Source organism: Scardinius erythrophthalmus, assembly GCF_964197995.2.
Source record: "Scardinius erythrophthalmus genome assembly, chromosome: 25".
Lineage (NCBI taxonomy): Eukaryota > Metazoa > Chordata > Actinopteri > Cypriniformes > Leuciscidae > Scardinius > Scardinius erythrophthalmus.
The window spans coordinates 8,962,293-8,979,090 of record NC_138245.1 but is presented as its reverse complement, the minus strand read 5'-3'; the positions used below and the strand labels follow the sequence as shown (position 1 = coordinate 8,979,090).

Genomic DNA, 16,798 nt, shown 5'->3' with positions numbered 1-16,798 from the left:
ATGTTAAAACATTCAGGGACACTCACACACACACACACACACACACACACACACACACACACACACTGTGAGAGGGGCTTTGTAACAACCTAAAGTAATACATTGGTCATACTTTATCACGTACTGTGTAAAATGACTTCCCAATAGCTACAACTATGTGGGACAACTATGTGGTGACGGAACATTTTCTGGTATAATCCATTTTCTGGAGCATAGACAGACGAGGACGTAGCAGTCTATCATTTGTGGCTGCTCTCATAAGTGGCGGTGTCACCAGCTCAAACAAGCTCTTCAGTTCGGCTCCTTGTTCGGGTGCACAAGCTCATCATTCTGCCATCAAAACAGCGATGGCGATCAATAACGCGCTGCTCGTGCAATCAAGCACCGCGGCTTCTCAGAGACAGCGTGGCGAGAGAGAGAGAGAGAGGAAGGGGGGTGGGATTATACCTGGTTTTTGTGGCCCCTGCGCCTGAATTTATGAGCACAGAGCTATAAAAGGCCTCTCACGCCGCCAGAGCGCTGACAGTGATCTGATGAGACGAGAGGAAGTAAGGACGCTCAGCAGAGGGAGAGGTAACCTAGCAAGGCAACCACTACACTCCTAAAGCTCCTTGTTCCTGCCCGTCCCATGGGCTTCCTCCATTTCGGAAAGAGCTTTTCCTGAACAACCCCCCCCCATTCCTGAATCATCACTGCTAGCCAAGCAGAAGACCCTCAACTCCACTCTGGGACGCTGGAGATAGATGCATGTGTGTGTTTGTACGTGTGTGTGTGCGTCTTGAACTCTGATTGAACCAGATTAAATATTTAAGGTGCAGATGGAACTGTCTGCATGATGCAAACGTGTCACAGTCCAAGCGTGTTTTAACGTCACTCACACGCACTAATGGTTCCCGACCACTCATTAGCTCAATGTCCTGGTTTTCATGGATCTCATATGCCTGGTGCCCCAGAGCCGAGAAACCACTTTTCTACCAAAATGGTGGTGGCTCTCCTGCCTCAGCCAGTGCTCGACTGGTAGATATGCAAACTTTTCTCAGTACAACTGCCCACATTTTCCACCAGGTTTTCACAAACTCATATGATGATGTGACAAACTTTGTTAATATCTAACGTGTCTACAAACAAAAGGTCTTTGTTTCCAAATGTTATGTTAATCTTACTCTGAGTTTTTATTCCATCATAAACTGCTTTTGATAGAACGACCAAAAAAAAAAAAAAGTGTTAAAATGTATTGATACAAACTATATTTGAAAATTCAATCATTTTAGTCAGACATAAAAAAAGTATAAAGACATGTATGTCCTTTAATTAAAATAAATTAATCAAAGAGAATCAATTAAATAAATTAGAATTAACAACTTTGCTGAATCGAATTTACAGATCAGTGCTGGTCTAGCTGCCAGCATGGTCTTTCAAGTGAATCTATTTGACTAAGATATTTATCTTAGACTCATTGGAAATATGTGCATCATCTACCTACATTTCTGCAAAACTCCAAAAAGTACCTATACAGTTCACAGCAGTTTCCAGCTTAAATGACCACTAGAGGCGGCAGGACAATGCCAAGAACTTTTACTCCTTTTCACACAAATGATGATCATGGGGCATATTATTCATTAATAAAGAGTTATTTTTTTGTGCTGTTCCTTGCACAATACTACGTTACGTCCTCAAAACGCTTTTACAATAGCATATGATTTGTAAACTAATACATTTTGATGTTTCCATCACACAACCAGCTCAGAATGTATGTATTTTTCTAGCGTAGTAAACTTGCTGAGAAGCTCACCTAGTATACAACTAACCTAGAGATGGGAGGCACACAAGTCGTGTGCAATACGAGTCAGGATAAAAAAGCTCAAAGACAAAGGAATTAGCTAAAATGGCATGGTTGCTTCAACAAATGTGTTTGTATCTCACGTTTTCTTTTGTTAGCACAATCAGCTTAGGTATAGGATGTGGTATGATGTACATTATTCTTAAGTGCAATTTTTCACATCACTCACTGGACATTTCATTTCTGAACAGCTGTGAAATGTTCAACAATTAACGTGATAAATCTTTGCTAGATTCACATTCATCTGTTTTGGATAAAACACGATTTTGGCACCATTTATTCATTGGACAATTCACTCACAATGAAAGTGTCACGAACATAAGAGGAAATATAATATCAGTATTTTGAAATGACGTCACAAGCACGCATTTCTAATGCACCTGGGTTGAAGATAGTCTTGCTGGTTAAGATATACAACCACACACATGTCGTTTGAGACCAGGAGGTTTTAAAAGCAAATGAAAAGCCAACATTTCTGGCTTAGAATCGCCTTTTCTGTGGTGGAAAATTGTGCAACGCTCCCATATTAGACACCAGCTCATGAGCCCTATTGGTGGAAAAAGGAACTAGATTAGCTGTGAAATTCATGGAGCTCTACATCGCTGCAGGATCGGGCACGAGGACGCTGAAAATAGATGTAGTATAATGAGAACCACAATGGGCTTCAACTAATTGAACAGGATCACACCATTCTATCCCTCTGCACAGCGAAAATGGGTGAAACTCTGAATAATGAGACTCGCTCTGGCTCTCTCATTGACAAGGACAAAGCCAATCTGCTGAGAATCAGGGGTCGGAGGTCAGGGGAAACCTTGGTCCTGCGTTCCCCTGAGAGGCTCTGGTCTTTGTGCTTTATCTAGCATTGTCAAGCAGCCTGAGGACTACGAGTCCTGCTTGCTGTCCGAGCAGAGCATGCAACAATAAATCAGCTTCATAAAGGGTCACAAGCGTCCTGCCGCTGATGGCTGGAACACATATTCTGATTATCAGCAACACCGCAAACACATACATCACGCTTCATCCAGCGCTGTAGCAACTAACTAAGCAGATCTTAGGGTTTGTAGGACTTCCTCTAAGAGTGGCTGCAACATGCAAACATGCATTGTTTGTAGTATTCTACAGTCTGTCAGTATCTTTAAAGTCAGATTAACATGTCCAGACATGTTAAGGCAAGACACGGCAGGCAAAAACATAGTTTTGTTTTTCACTGGTCAGTTTTGAGATTTTGGGATATTTGTCTTCAATAACATGTCTTCTTTCAGACTTGTGGTTAAAAAAAAGTCCGAAATACACATTCATGTCTTTATTTTACTAGACTTTGTCTATTTGTGTCTGTAGATTTATCCTAAATTCAACAAAAGTTGGCGTTCTAAATCAACATGCTGCTCCATGATCGCTGCCTGCACCCTGTCATCACATACATCGTTAGAAAGTTATCTCTCCAAATATGGTCATTTCCTTTTTATCAGCAACCAATCATGAAAGTAAAAGGGGGGATTTAACTCCAAATGCACAATCTCATTGGCTGATATAAATCTTTAAAGCCCGTTTTCTCAAAATGACTTTTCTCTCATACTCCAAGTCCGAAATCTCCACTTCAGTAGCACCTATATACACCAAACTTTCCACAGTCTTGTACTTAGTTATATTATGAAGACATTTACAGAGGGATTTGTAAATATATTATTCCTAGCCTGATTTATATAACATTTTATTGCAAAAAACATGGCGAAAATAAAAAATGTAAGGCTATTAACAGTATATTCTGATTTACATGATAGCAAAAGTAGATATCCATAAATCCCTCTGTAATTTGTTTCCCATCTAATATGTGAACACAATGAAAAAATTATTTTGAACCTGGCTTTATCCAATACTCAGATTTCGTTATTTTAAATATATGCAAATTAGTCCATATATTATTAGATAATGCCTAATTTGCATATTTAAACATTAAATTACAGAAAACTTGTAATACATTTGTTCCCCCCTCACCTTAATGTAGGTAATCAACTGGGAAAGTTTAATGGTTCTGCTAGTTAAAATTTTTTACCCTATTCACCTGTAGTGTCTCGCCTTAAATTCCATTTAAAACTATTTAACAGCCAATTGATAATTCTTTTTTTAAATATTATGCATGCTTTATAAATATTAAACTTTTGTGAACTCATATTAATTGAGAGAATATATTAAATCTTTGCACTTACATTTGTCACTCCAGAGAATTATTTTTAATTAACTAGTCGAGGTAAAATGGTAAACAAAAATGTTGAGAAATGCTCTTAGTCCAATTTGTGTAAATTCAAGTGGCAAATCACATTTCGTTTTGCCGGATTATTTTTGTCAGTAAATTTGGAGATAAATGTGACATACATTATATCGGCCTTGGACTAAATTGCACTGATCACATGAATAAACTGATTTAAAAAAGTCGTTCTTTTTCAAATTTTCTTTTTTTCTTTTCCTGGTCTGCTTTTAAATTTACTCTATGGTTAGGATGCCATTAAACAAACCCCATTTAAACCCCATGGAGAGAGAAAAATCATTGTTTGTAAAATTCACATTACTGCTAGATTATTTTAGAGAGTTTGATTATTAAAAGCAGATGTGTTTCCTCTACAATTGTATCAGGCCACTTCGCTAATTGCCTTTTAAATTTGATTGCGGCATGAACCTGTGTTCGAAACCGTCTGTGTGTCTTTAAATCTGTTTTCAACTAAAACCTAAAGGCTTTCCAATAAACAGAGCTTCCATCACTGTTCACCCCGGCAGGAAGGTATCACCAGGTCTGTTTATGTAACCATAAAGGATATAATAAACTCAACCCTCCACAAACATCTCTACTTGTCCTTCCATTTTCAGGAAGATGATTTTTTTCATCCAGAGATTAGAGGGCAAACAAACAGCCAGACAGATGTGAATGCCACCTGCTAGTCTTCCCATCATGCAGACTCTCTCTATCTTTGTCTCTCTCAGGCCTACTTCCTCCCCAATCTAGTCTGAGGCTCTAATCTCTTAGTTCGGAAATAACAGCCCATTTAAACTGCAGATGTGTCAATTTTGTAGTGTCAGTGAGGGTCATCAGCTACTCTTTAAAAGGTTGAGTCAGGAAAAAACGATATATTTTTTATATTTGTACTATTTGACATTGCCGTTTTTTTTATACGCATCCCGGGGGGGCTGTCTCGACCCTGTAGCTCGAAAGCACACCGCTGAGTGTCATTTGAGGATAATGTTGTGCTTTAATGCCACGTTGAAAAAGCTGCATCGTATCAAAACGATTCCTTAGAAGAGCAGCATTTCCGAACCTCTCTGCAGACCGCATTGACTGGGTCTGCCGAGACTGAACTGATCTAAGCAGAAATCAATGGCCTGCAATATGTTGAATAAGACTGAAGAAACAAAGGCAGCTCAAGGTTTTTTTTTATGCATTGGAAGATTCTGTCAACTACTCTTTAAACTGGGAGACACAGTCTTGCACTGTACAGAAATATTCTCTTTCTTTTTCTTTCACCTGGCGCATGCATTCAGCAGTCTATCACACACACACACACACACACACACACACACATGTATATGCCATATTCAATCTTATGCCATGAAAAGGTCAGTAGATACTGAACACACCATAATAATGAAGGTGACGGGTCCAATGAAACTCCAGATAAAGTGATTGTCCATCCTGAGCCAGCATCTGCAAAGAAGACATGTTCACAGTAAAAGGAATGCAACAAAAGCAAGCAGTTTACAGAAAACATGTCCAAGTAATCCTGTTATTTAAGACAAAAGCTAGATTTTCAACATGTTTTTTAACAAAAGAAGCTTGCCTAAGCAAAACTCATAGTCAGTAGAGTGTTGTGGGTCAAACCCAGGATGTTGCCATGCGGTTGCTAGGGTGTTCTTGGTGATTGCTTATTGGGCCAGGTCAAAAGAGACCATCCTTTCTAGATACAACTCATCGTTTTGCATAACGTAAATGTATTATTGTTTTATTTGATTTTTTACAATTTTTTTCCAGCTGTCTTATCATTCACCAGGTGAAAAATGGAAAGCTGATAAAACTATCTTTTGAAAGAACTGACTATGGAGAAAAATGACTATAGAAGAAGACAGTTTAACCTATTATAATGCCTGCCTACTGGCTGATTTGGCCCGCCCCCAGAGATCAGTTGGGTAAGTGATTTCGCTATATCTAGCGAAACACACTTACATGGGTGGACTTTCAATACCAACGCCATAGATACCATAGATATGATAGTTTATGGTTACATATGTTACATATCGGACACACTGTAAGTGGTTGACTGGGCCAACTGACCAATTAGATTAGACTGGGCTAAAAAGGTGGGTTTTAAAGAGAAATAAAACAGTTTCAAACAGAGGGTAAAAAAGGGAACAATAACAATGCACACTATGGGAAAAATAATTTGTTTTTAAATCATGTATATATATATAGTCATACTGTGACTGTATATTAGCACTGTTTGTTGTTTGCTTTTGGCATCTGATAGAGCATTGGGGACCTGGAATCTGTGACACATGACATCTAACTTAACAAGCAGACACTTGCATCATAGTGTGAAATGCATTCTGACATATCTTGGAATGTATTAACGCATGAAATCGAGCAGTTTTTGCATTCATGTTCTTGCATAGAGAATGCTTCGGGTATTAGGGTTAGGATTCAAAACCTGCACCTTAATTATCATATTAGAGATGCTTGCCTTTGAAAACAGTGGGAATAAACATACACACTGAGGATGATATCTGTTACTGAGACAGGCTTGTGTGGGTTACGTTACAGTGTTTTATATGGGTTGATTCCGCATTAGTTTATTTAACTTTGCTCAAAGACCTGTAATTTCCTGTAACGGATCCAGTTTCTCCAGAGTGCGACTTCCAGCAGGAAACACTGATCATATAAACTGTCGATGTTACAGCGCTCTAAGAAACCAAAGAAACATCTGAGACAAATGCAATGCTACAAGCATCACTTTCATACCAATATAAACTAATCTAAAGCAAACCACAGTGCTCAGTATTAAAAGAAAATGACGTGGCATGCAGGGCCGGCACACATCCACCTGTTTATGTGTTATAAGGAGCAACCCAAGAGCCCATGCAGGGCTGAAGCACTGCCATTAATCTGCGTAAAAGCCTCTTTCTCATGCGGCCCTCGTCTGCGTTAGAGAGCATTTACAAACAACAGGTCACCAGAGACTCTTTGAACAAAAGACACTAACGCATGCAGCCTTGCCTGGAAACCGCATTTTGTACTGTAAGGCATCCTCTGAAGACTTTTTGTGTGTGTGTGTGTGTGTGTGTGTGTGTGGTACCTATGGAACCGTTAAAGTGGTACACTCCCGCAGACAGCATTTCATTTAAAGAAAAAATCAAAGAAAATGTTCACTTACACTTTCTTGGTCCCGTAGCTCCTATAGTCTACAGCAGCGGACACGCCCACAACCACAGCGGGGAGGAGGTATCCCGCCATGTAGAAATACTTCCTGCGTGAATATTCGCTCTCAAAGACCTCCACCAGCATCAGATAGAGCTGAACCCCCTCCAAACACATCCAGGCGAAAGACGCCAGAAAGAAGTAATGCAGTATTCCTGCAATTATGGAGCAGGCCATCTGTGGGACAAATGCAAGGGTCAAAGACAAATAAACTAGAAAATCTAGTTTCAATTGCACATACCAAGTAAAAAAAAAAAAAAAAAATGTATTCATGTTTTTTTTATTTTTTTTTTATTGTTTTGATGCAATGGCTCTGTTTTTATGTAATGTAATGACATGTATTTCTTTATTACTAACCAAGGGCAGTTAAATTACATTTTGACATTTACATTTTAAAGTTTAAGCCCCACAAAGGGTTTATAAAAATGATTCAAATTCACACATTTAAAACATAATCAGTGTATATGTGAAATGCATTTTTTTCTTTTACTAAATTCCAGACAAAAGCTGTCAATATATATATATATTTATGTTGGTTTCATACTTTTATAACACTTTCAACGTCAGTTTTGATTTAATGGCTCTAAAAATTTCACATAATGTAACCAGCAAGTACACAGCCAAAAGTATGTGGATCTCCTTTTAATGAATGGCTGTGGCTGAGCCCTTTAATACCAGTGAAGACAAATTTAAATCTATGGCATAAAACGACAGTCTAGAGAATTGTGTGCTTCCAACTTTTTGGCAACAGTTTGGGGTCTTTTCTGTTCCAGGATGATAATGCTCCTTGCAAATAAATTGGCGAGAAATGGTTTACTGGTGTGAAAGAACTTGACTGTCCTACACAAAGCCCAGACCTGAACCCCACTGAACACATTATCACCCGGTTTCACAGACAAGGCTTAAGCCTATAGTCCTAGACTACAATGCATGTTTGAGCTGTTTTAACTGAACGCAACTTGCACTGGCATATCTAAAAATATGTCAGTGCCATTGTTTTGTCTCAAGATGCACAAATCTGCCGGCAGTCATGAGAATTTCCAGGTATGTCCCTCTTTGGCTAATGTATTTTCAAGATGGAGGCGCAACATGGCTTCCGCCATTAGAGCGACTCGCTCGTATGTATTCTAATCCTGGTTTATTCTAAGCCCTGTGTGTGAAACCAGGCCAATGTATAGTAATAGTATAGCTCTTATGTTTAAATAGGAGAACCCCCCACCCCCCCACCCCCACCCCATTTCAAACAAATGTGTAAAGCCTTCCCAAATGAAAAGGGAGGACCAACTACCTATTATCATATTCTGTATCTCTATATATATTAGGAGTATTCAAAAATATTAATGAAACTATGTTTTTATTTTTTAAGCATCATAAAAGAAAAGAAAAATTCTGGACAAAAAGTGACAAGTTACTGACTCACAAGCATCCAGTAAGCCTGAAAAACTATAATCATGTGTCAAAATGCAGCTAGAATTCTCTGGAACCCCCTTCAAAAAATTTGTTTTGGATGTTGTGGACACATCTCAAGACATTTCCATGAGACTAGCTGAAAACATCACATCCATTCAAGGTAACATTACCCTGGGCTCCGTCATGTCGATTCCGATGAGGAAGATGAGCTCAGCAATGAACAGGTTGATGCATAGGTTCTTGTGGATTGTGTTCCTGTCACTCTGCAGCCCACGGAAGAAACAGAAAGTGAAGATGCTCATAGCCAGACAGATGAGGGACACCACGATACCCACACGACTGATGACGCTCAACAGCAGCTCCTGGACTGCATCTGCACCCTGAGAAACACACAAACAGAGATAGAGTGAGAAAATTTTGATGCAGATCACATTCACCAACTGAGTAAATTATAGAGGGCATCTAATGAATTTTTTTTTCAGTTATACTTTATTTTTAGGTGACGTAGTTACATTGTACTAACTCAAATAAGTACTATTAATTAACTACATATACTTACTAGAGAGTTACGGTTAAGGTTTGGTTTGGGGTTAGTTACTTGTAATTATGCATAATATACTGTTATTACTATAGTAAGTACATGTAGTAACGTGTAACCGCCACCTTAAAATAAAGTGGGTTACACTTTAATTTAAGGTGTCATTATTACAGTGTAATTAGACATTTAAGTACTGAGTAATATTAATTAACTACATGCACTTAATATAGGGTTGGGGTAGGATTAGGGTTTGGTTCAGGGTTAGTTGCATGTTATTATGCATAATTTATAGTTATTACTATAGTAACTACATGTAACATATGTAACAATAACACTGTAAAATAAAGTGTTACCATAAAGTGTTACAGAATTTTCCTTTCTCTTTTGAAATAAAGAGCTTGATGTCTAGAAGATATACAAAATATAACATCCAACAAATAATGTACGTGTACGTAACAATCAAAAAATAAACAAGTAAACAAAACAAAAATATATATTTAAAACAGATAATACATCGATTTTCGATTTTCATGATTAGACAACTTTATATGGTTTTGATTTTACGATTCCATTTGGTAACACTAGTGGAACAAAAATGTCAGTTTTAAACCATAACAGTTTAAAACTAATTCTAACTGTTTTTGTTTGAATGAACATTTACTAATACTAAAAGTGATCTAAAAACTTTTAAATAGGGTGGTTTTCAGCTGTCTGCAACCCAGCGAGTTATCCGTTGGTATAGTGTTTGGCTTAGAGAAGCAGATGAGTGTTGGCGGTGTCTATTATAACAGCTGGGTTTCACAGTAACACACGGACAAAAGCTTAAATATTTATGAAGATCACATCTTACCAGCAGCTCTCGATGAGCCATGAGCACCGCAAAGTTGGTGAGATGACTACAGGAGCAGGTGGTGTGACTTTTATTGGCGTGGATGAGTTTGCAGCCCTGAGTGGACCAGTATCCCATCATGGTTCTCTCAGAGTAGTTCCAGAAAGAGCAGTTTGAGTTATAGTAATGCTGCATCTGTAATCGACAGGAGGAGACAGAAATATTCCTCATGAGTTAGCATATGATAATAAATTGGTATTTAGTAGCTGTCCCTCTGATAATGGCACCCGCACATAAACATATGAGAAACGGCATTGTAATTCACTCTGAGTGTTGCCGTTCATTCTTTCGCAAATGATACGCTGGCCATATCAAACACTCTTTTGAATGCGCAGTGTGTGTTCTCACATAAACGACTAAAGAATCTAATAAGGTTAAATGACTGCGAAATCTAGCATGGGACCATTGATTATATGAGGTGCTAACAGGGGGCAGAATGGTTTGAAGGCATGTCTGTGGAAATCACACAATTACTTTGATAGAGAGCAAAAATCAAGCCGGGTCTCCTCTGGGAGTGTTCCTGACACTTTAAAAGAGAGCGAGATGATAATTGGTCCTCTGGTAATTTCATCCTGCATTGTATAGCTAATCTGGGAGTTAATTTTCCACTCCAAAAAAAGGAAATTGCATCATTTACATCCTAATGTCGACAAACGAATTAGTTTTCATTAAGAATTTGGTCTAGGCTGGTAATAATCATTGGTTCAGACTTTGTTAATTTCATGTTCGATGGCTTAAATAAACCCCTCTGTGACCTTGTAGGGTGTTTGAATTGAGACTGCTTTTATTTTATTTTCTTCGCTGTCTTGCTTTGCTATCCTGCTGCTTTTACGACCCCTTTGTTTGTTTATTGCTTGCACTCACATCGATGTGCTCCAGGGTGAAAATCACAGGCTCCGATATAAATACACGACTGGATTCTTTGTTTATGGAGGCGGCAATGACGTCGGAATTCACAGCCACGGAGAGGTTGCGTCCGTTAGCCTCGTGGCCGAGCTTCATTGTTGCATTCTCCGTGCTAAGAAACTGCCCGAGGTTCTTATAAAGGGCAAAAACCAACTTGGCAACACCTGCAAAGAGATAATGGCACACCTTACTTCTCATTACAGTCTATTATGTCAGTGAGCCTCACAAAAACTGTCAAGAAGAAATCTGGGTTTTCCTTCAGCCCTAAATTAATGTTTTGAATAATTAAGCTTATTAGGAATAGGATTTTGCAATGTGAGATTATTCTTATGACATTTAAAATACCAGTTCTCAGTAGCCTACTGTAAATCCAAAAATAAATAATCATTTATCATTCAAGTATATTTGTAAATTTCAAATTCATTAGTGAATTTTGCAGTCACCCAAGTATACCAGAAAACATAATAGTCCCATAAATGTATATACCCCACAAAAGTTTCTAACCTCAGTCATTTTTTTTTTTTCAAAGTGACCCAACAGCAGACGCAGTTATGTTTGTCGAAAACAACATATGTTGAGCAGTATGTTCACATCAATGTTCAGATCTTTCTCTGACCATGAGAGCATTTCTATCTCCATAGTTACAGGAGAAGTTGGATCTTATATGTTCTTATTCTCACTGGACTAATGCAGTTCAATGACCGTATATGTGTGCGTAGGCTGGAACATACCATTACGACTGTTGAGTTTCACAGTATTGGAAGACAATTGGATAGAAATACCACCCCTGCCGCTCTGGGGAAACCTGAAATCTTGAACCTGCCCATCTGTGCTCAGCACGTAAACATCCAGAACTGCAGAGACAAATGTTTCAAAATGTTAGTTCACCAAGCGGAAACAGAGAAAAAATAAGGGGGGTGGTTTATTTGCATGCACTATCTGAGTTGTTCGAATCACTAAAGGAATTATGCAAATTAGTTAGCAATGAAAACGCACCCACAAAATCTGTGCTGAGCGCAATTTGCATAACGTTATTCTGAATTTGAAGTGCAGACTATCGCAATATGGCTTACTTTACTAGCATTTTTTTTTTCCTTTTTTTTTTTTTTTTAGTGTGCTTGTCTACTCCATATCTTCTCCATCACCTGATGACTAGGTGATCTCATGATCAACAAAAATTCCCTATTATCGTCTGTAAATAAGGCACAATATGTAATGCGCCTCATTTACATAGGAGGGAGGGATGTTTGTGCTGAATATAATGACTTTGAAATATGGTGCAGCGTATACCAATGAAAAAAAAGTGAATTCACCCCATAACCTATTTTCATTTAAGCCTAAATTCAAGTGTTGATTGGTAGGTCCTTGGTCTTTATTATTCCCAACGGTATATAAGAAATAAAAGTTTATAAGGGAAAGTGTAAAGGTCCAGTAACTGGTCAAAAATTCTTTACACACCATTTTTAATCACATTTTTGCCTTCACTTCATTTTTAAAAGGTCCTGCGGCGTGGCAAATGAATGAAGTAGAAATATTCCATGTAGAGTCTCAATTAATATGAGGTCGTAAAAGCTGCATGCATAACAGTAATAAAGGAATTAGGAAAATGCTGTTTAAAATAGTACGAGATGGAGTTTAGCATGCCACACTGCAGGACACGTCAACTTCCCAAAAGTATTTTGTGTCAACTACCCGTGTGTTAGTGGATGCTGTTATTAAAATTTCACGGCTGAATCATATTTGAAAACTCAAACTGATCAGCAGCAAAATAAGCCTTTTATGTTGTCAGTTCTCTTAGATTTGCACATCTCTCATACTCACTTATATTATTGGCTGGTACTTTCACGATGGCCGGTTCCATTAAATTGTCAGCAAGGACAAAAGCTCCTTCCTCCAGGGTGTCCAGTAACATAGTTGCGGCGTGCGTCTGCTCCGTGGTATTCATATCTCGCCACGATTTCAGAGCCTCCGGTCTGAGGAGGTTGTCGACTGTATCCACGATAGCCTGCAGCCCAATGAGACGCTTGTGTCAGCACTAACCACTGTAATAAGGTCAAATGTCAAAGCCTTGACTTTATCAGCAGCTGTCTGCCCGTGCCCAAATGAAAGCAAACATGCACACTTTGTTTTAGGTCGTTATCAGGTGACACACATAAAAACAGACTGCAGAAATGTGCCCGACATGCTCTGTCTGTCTCAGAAGTGCAGTATTGAATGTCAAAGGCTCTTCAAGCACATAAACGGACACATATGCGGTAAAGAAAGACAGCCAGTCACGACACCTTATAAATGTGTCCTTTAAGATAAAGATACCATTGTTCTGTGTCATCAGAACTGAAGGCAAAGACCACTATTTTAAAATATCATCCATTTGATCCTGCTTTCAATATGAAAACACAGTAATGTCTCTAGGTCTTTATGATGCACAAATCTAAAATGAAGAAAATAGCCACTTGTTAACACTGACAGAGAATTTCTTTCTTCCATTCATTTTTGCTTTAACAGTGAGGTGACTTTTTTTGCACCATTAGCGACAGAAAGCTGAATCACAATCTGTTTGATACAATGAGGCCCTTCATTAGGCAATTCAGTTTGGTTCTACTAATGACAGAGAAATTACATATTTCACTTCAAAAAAATTCACTTCAAGATAATGGTTTTATGCTGGATATTCTAATAATATTTTCAATAATAACATATGATATCAATAAAACAGCTTCCCCAAATGTTTGGTTCAATTATACAAAAAACAAGCAAAAAAACACACACACACACACACACACACACAAAAAAACAAAACAAAAAAAAACAACTTACACCTCACAGACTTACATTCTCATACTGATCAATCAGAGCTAGTGCACACATGCACCACCAGACTAAAATATCGATTCATACTTGTCGCCTCTTTGATAATTATTGTTCATCCGATTGGTTTTGCAGCTCTGACTCATATGATAATAAACTGCATTTACAGCTTTAATTTACCACATTTGTATGGTCATTTTGAACTACTCTTAATGCTAAATCGTTTTTTGCTCCTGCACACCAATAAAATTAAAAGATGATATATGCATCGTCACGGTCCAGGGTTTCACAGTTGCTTAATTAGTTTACACAGATGTGCCTTTCCAAAACAGAATCATGCATTTCATCTGATCTCTACATAATCTTTTCTGTCATACTTTTTTTTTTTTTTTTTTTTTGGTAGGTCTAAAATCTTTAGCAGCTCAGGATGGTGTGGAAAAAACAATGTAGCAATCAATAGATTTCAAGCATCACAAATTGACATCTACCCTTTACAACAAATAAGAACAAGTTGAGCGCATCAACAACACATGCACCACCAACCTGCAAATCAAGCACACGTCAACAAATATTAACACTTGACTTTAACAATAAAAAAAAATGAAAAATAAATAAACAGACCACCAACAAACACATAAAAAGTCATGAACTGGGCATAAAAATTGCAGCCGCATAATTTCCAATCCAGTGAAATATTCAACCCCCAGGAATGAAGACAGACACTGGCGGAGTGAAATGCTGTGGCAACAGTGAGAATGAAGGGACACAGGACCATGCTGAGAAACAATAGCAGAAAAAGAAGAGGAGAGAGTACAGAAACAAGTGAAAACCATAGTAGCGTAGCACAGATATACCTTCATATACGCCCTGCACGTCCTTTCTCGCTTTTGAAGCTTTTTCATTTGAGAGAGGACACACACAAGAACAAAAACAGACCAAAGAAACACAGTTAGAAAGGTTGATGGTATACTAATGGGTTCTCCAATCCACAAGCACTTCAGAAACAGTATAGCAGTTGGATCTGCTATGATGAAATCATGTAACGAATGAATGTAAGGGTGTACAGAGTTGCCTTGCTTTGAGAACAACAATTTAGTCTGGTGATTTCAAAACCAAAAGGTGCTCTTGCAAAGTAAAATATAACTATCTGAAATATGCAAATGAAACATATGCAAAACAATATGCAGACACAGATTGCCTAAATCAATGTGTGGTTTACACACAGTGTGGATTGAGATCAGGGTTGGGGAATTAATGTGAAAGCTGAATTAAGAGAAGAGGTTAAGGTTGCGAGTAAAGGTGATGGTTAGTAATAGGAATTAAAAGGTAGGTTTTTAAATTGTGAGTCCTATGCAAAACATATGCTAAACAATATGCACACGCATATTGTCTATATCAAGGTGTGGTTCAACTCTATAAGATCGAGATCAGGGTTGGGGATAGCTAAGATAAGCTTAGCTAAGAGAAGGGGTTGGGATTGGATAGGGTTGGAGGTTAGGAGTAAAGCTGAGGGTTAGAAATAGTGGTTAGGCTAGAAAAGTTGGTGCTTTGTTAGAGCCAAAGGTTGAGATCCAGGTTAGATAACAGAGTTTACAGTCAGGAAAAATGACATATATATATTCATTAAAGTTTAGTTCAATGGAAGGACAAAACAAAAGTCATATGGATTTGGAATGGGTTCATGAATAAATGATTCCTTTAACAACTAGTGTCCAACCCCACCAAGTGATTTCTATTAAATATATGCTCAGAAGCATTACTTAATAGAGCCATACATCTTTACAACTCATGTTTGATGAATGTAGGCCGCCAAAGATGATCACTTATGATTGAAGTAAATGTTACATATCGGCCAGTAACCAGAAGGGTTGGTATGCAGTTAAGAACATAAAGTGGTCTTACATATGAATTTTAAATGCAATGCAAAGGTTTTATATAGATCCAGCTAATATTTTCCGTAAACTGATAACTGGCTTCATTCATTTCCTTGTGACCTACTTTCAGAAAGTTACTGAGGCTGCATTCTAATTAGCATACTTGTAAAATGCACTAAAATATGTACTATTCTGGTGAAGTGAAAATGAAAGTGTGCAGTAAGACAGTGCGCTAATATTGGGACATATTGCCATATTATATAATTGTGCCGTGAAACCATAGCCACCCAATGTCATGTACCTTTTGTGTTTGCATCTAAATATATTGCCTAAATATTCATTATTTCTTAATCTTTTTATCCTTCTCTCATTTCAACCTTGTCATTCATTTTCATTTGTGCATTTAAAAACTGCTGCAGCAGCTTCAAACACACCTCACCATTTTTACAACTGAAAAAATCATCTCCTGTTGCTCAACAAGTTATATTAGTTCAAAATGTATGTACGGATGCACACATGTCATCATACGGAGGCACACTAATTCTAATTAGACATATTTAGGATGGCTAGTACGCAAATTGCACTGAGGGATTCGCTTCGGTCAGTGCATTTATTCTATTTTTGATTCTCTAAAAGCACAATGGGGTGTAACAAAATGAGTTTGATGCTGTTTAACAGTCAAGTGTCCTTTAAGCAAAGTGCCTCTGAAAGAGACCAATGCATGCTGCTGCCTATTAAAATAATCATGTTGAAAATGAAATCTTGTTAATACCTTATTGAAGCTGCGGCCGGTGGAGTCTTTCTCGCTGGGTCGCAGTTCCTGTAACTGAGCGTCTAGAATATCCACCAGCTGCTCCATGAGCCTCATGGTAGAGCTAATGTCACCGGCAAAAATGGCTCCTTTGGTATGTTTGGCCAGCTCGTTCGCCAGGTTGGCTGCATTTTCCCCACTCCGGATCTGAGAGATTACACAAATTAACCTCACAGCATGGCTCTGAAAAATATCATTTTGTATCTACGAGGCTCTTGACTCCCATTATGACATCACCATGCTGATTCAGCAACAGCCCCCGTG

General features: G+C 38.1%; 1 protein-coding gene across 9 annotated transcripts in view; it reads right to left on the bottom strand.

Moving 5' to 3' along the window:
- Nucleotides 1-16,798, bottom strand: part of adgrl2a (adhesion G protein-coupled receptor L2a) — a 136,675-nt gene that overhangs the window by 16,482 nt on the left and 103,395 nt on the right. For all 9 annotated transcript variants that reach the window (XM_081358488.1, XM_081358489.1, XM_081358490.1 and 6 more), the window contains exons 8-16: nucleotides 16,496-16,681; nucleotides 14,704-14,742; nucleotides 12,863-13,046; nucleotides 11,773-11,895; nucleotides 11,000-11,205; nucleotides 10,097-10,270; nucleotides 8,879-9,088; nucleotides 7,255-7,475; nucleotides 5,468-5,534 (exon numbers count right to left, since the gene is read on the bottom strand). In XM_081358488.1, the coding sequence (XP_081214614.1) occupies nucleotides 5,468-5,534; nucleotides 7,255-7,475; nucleotides 8,879-9,088; nucleotides 10,097-10,270; nucleotides 11,000-11,205; nucleotides 11,773-11,895; nucleotides 12,863-13,046; nucleotides 14,704-14,742; nucleotides 16,496-16,681 (1,410 nt within the window). The remainder of the gene's footprint in view (nucleotides 1-5,467; nucleotides 5,535-7,254; nucleotides 7,476-8,878; nucleotides 9,089-10,096; nucleotides 10,271-10,999; nucleotides 11,206-11,772; nucleotides 11,896-12,862; nucleotides 13,047-14,703; nucleotides 14,743-16,495; nucleotides 16,682-16,798) is intronic.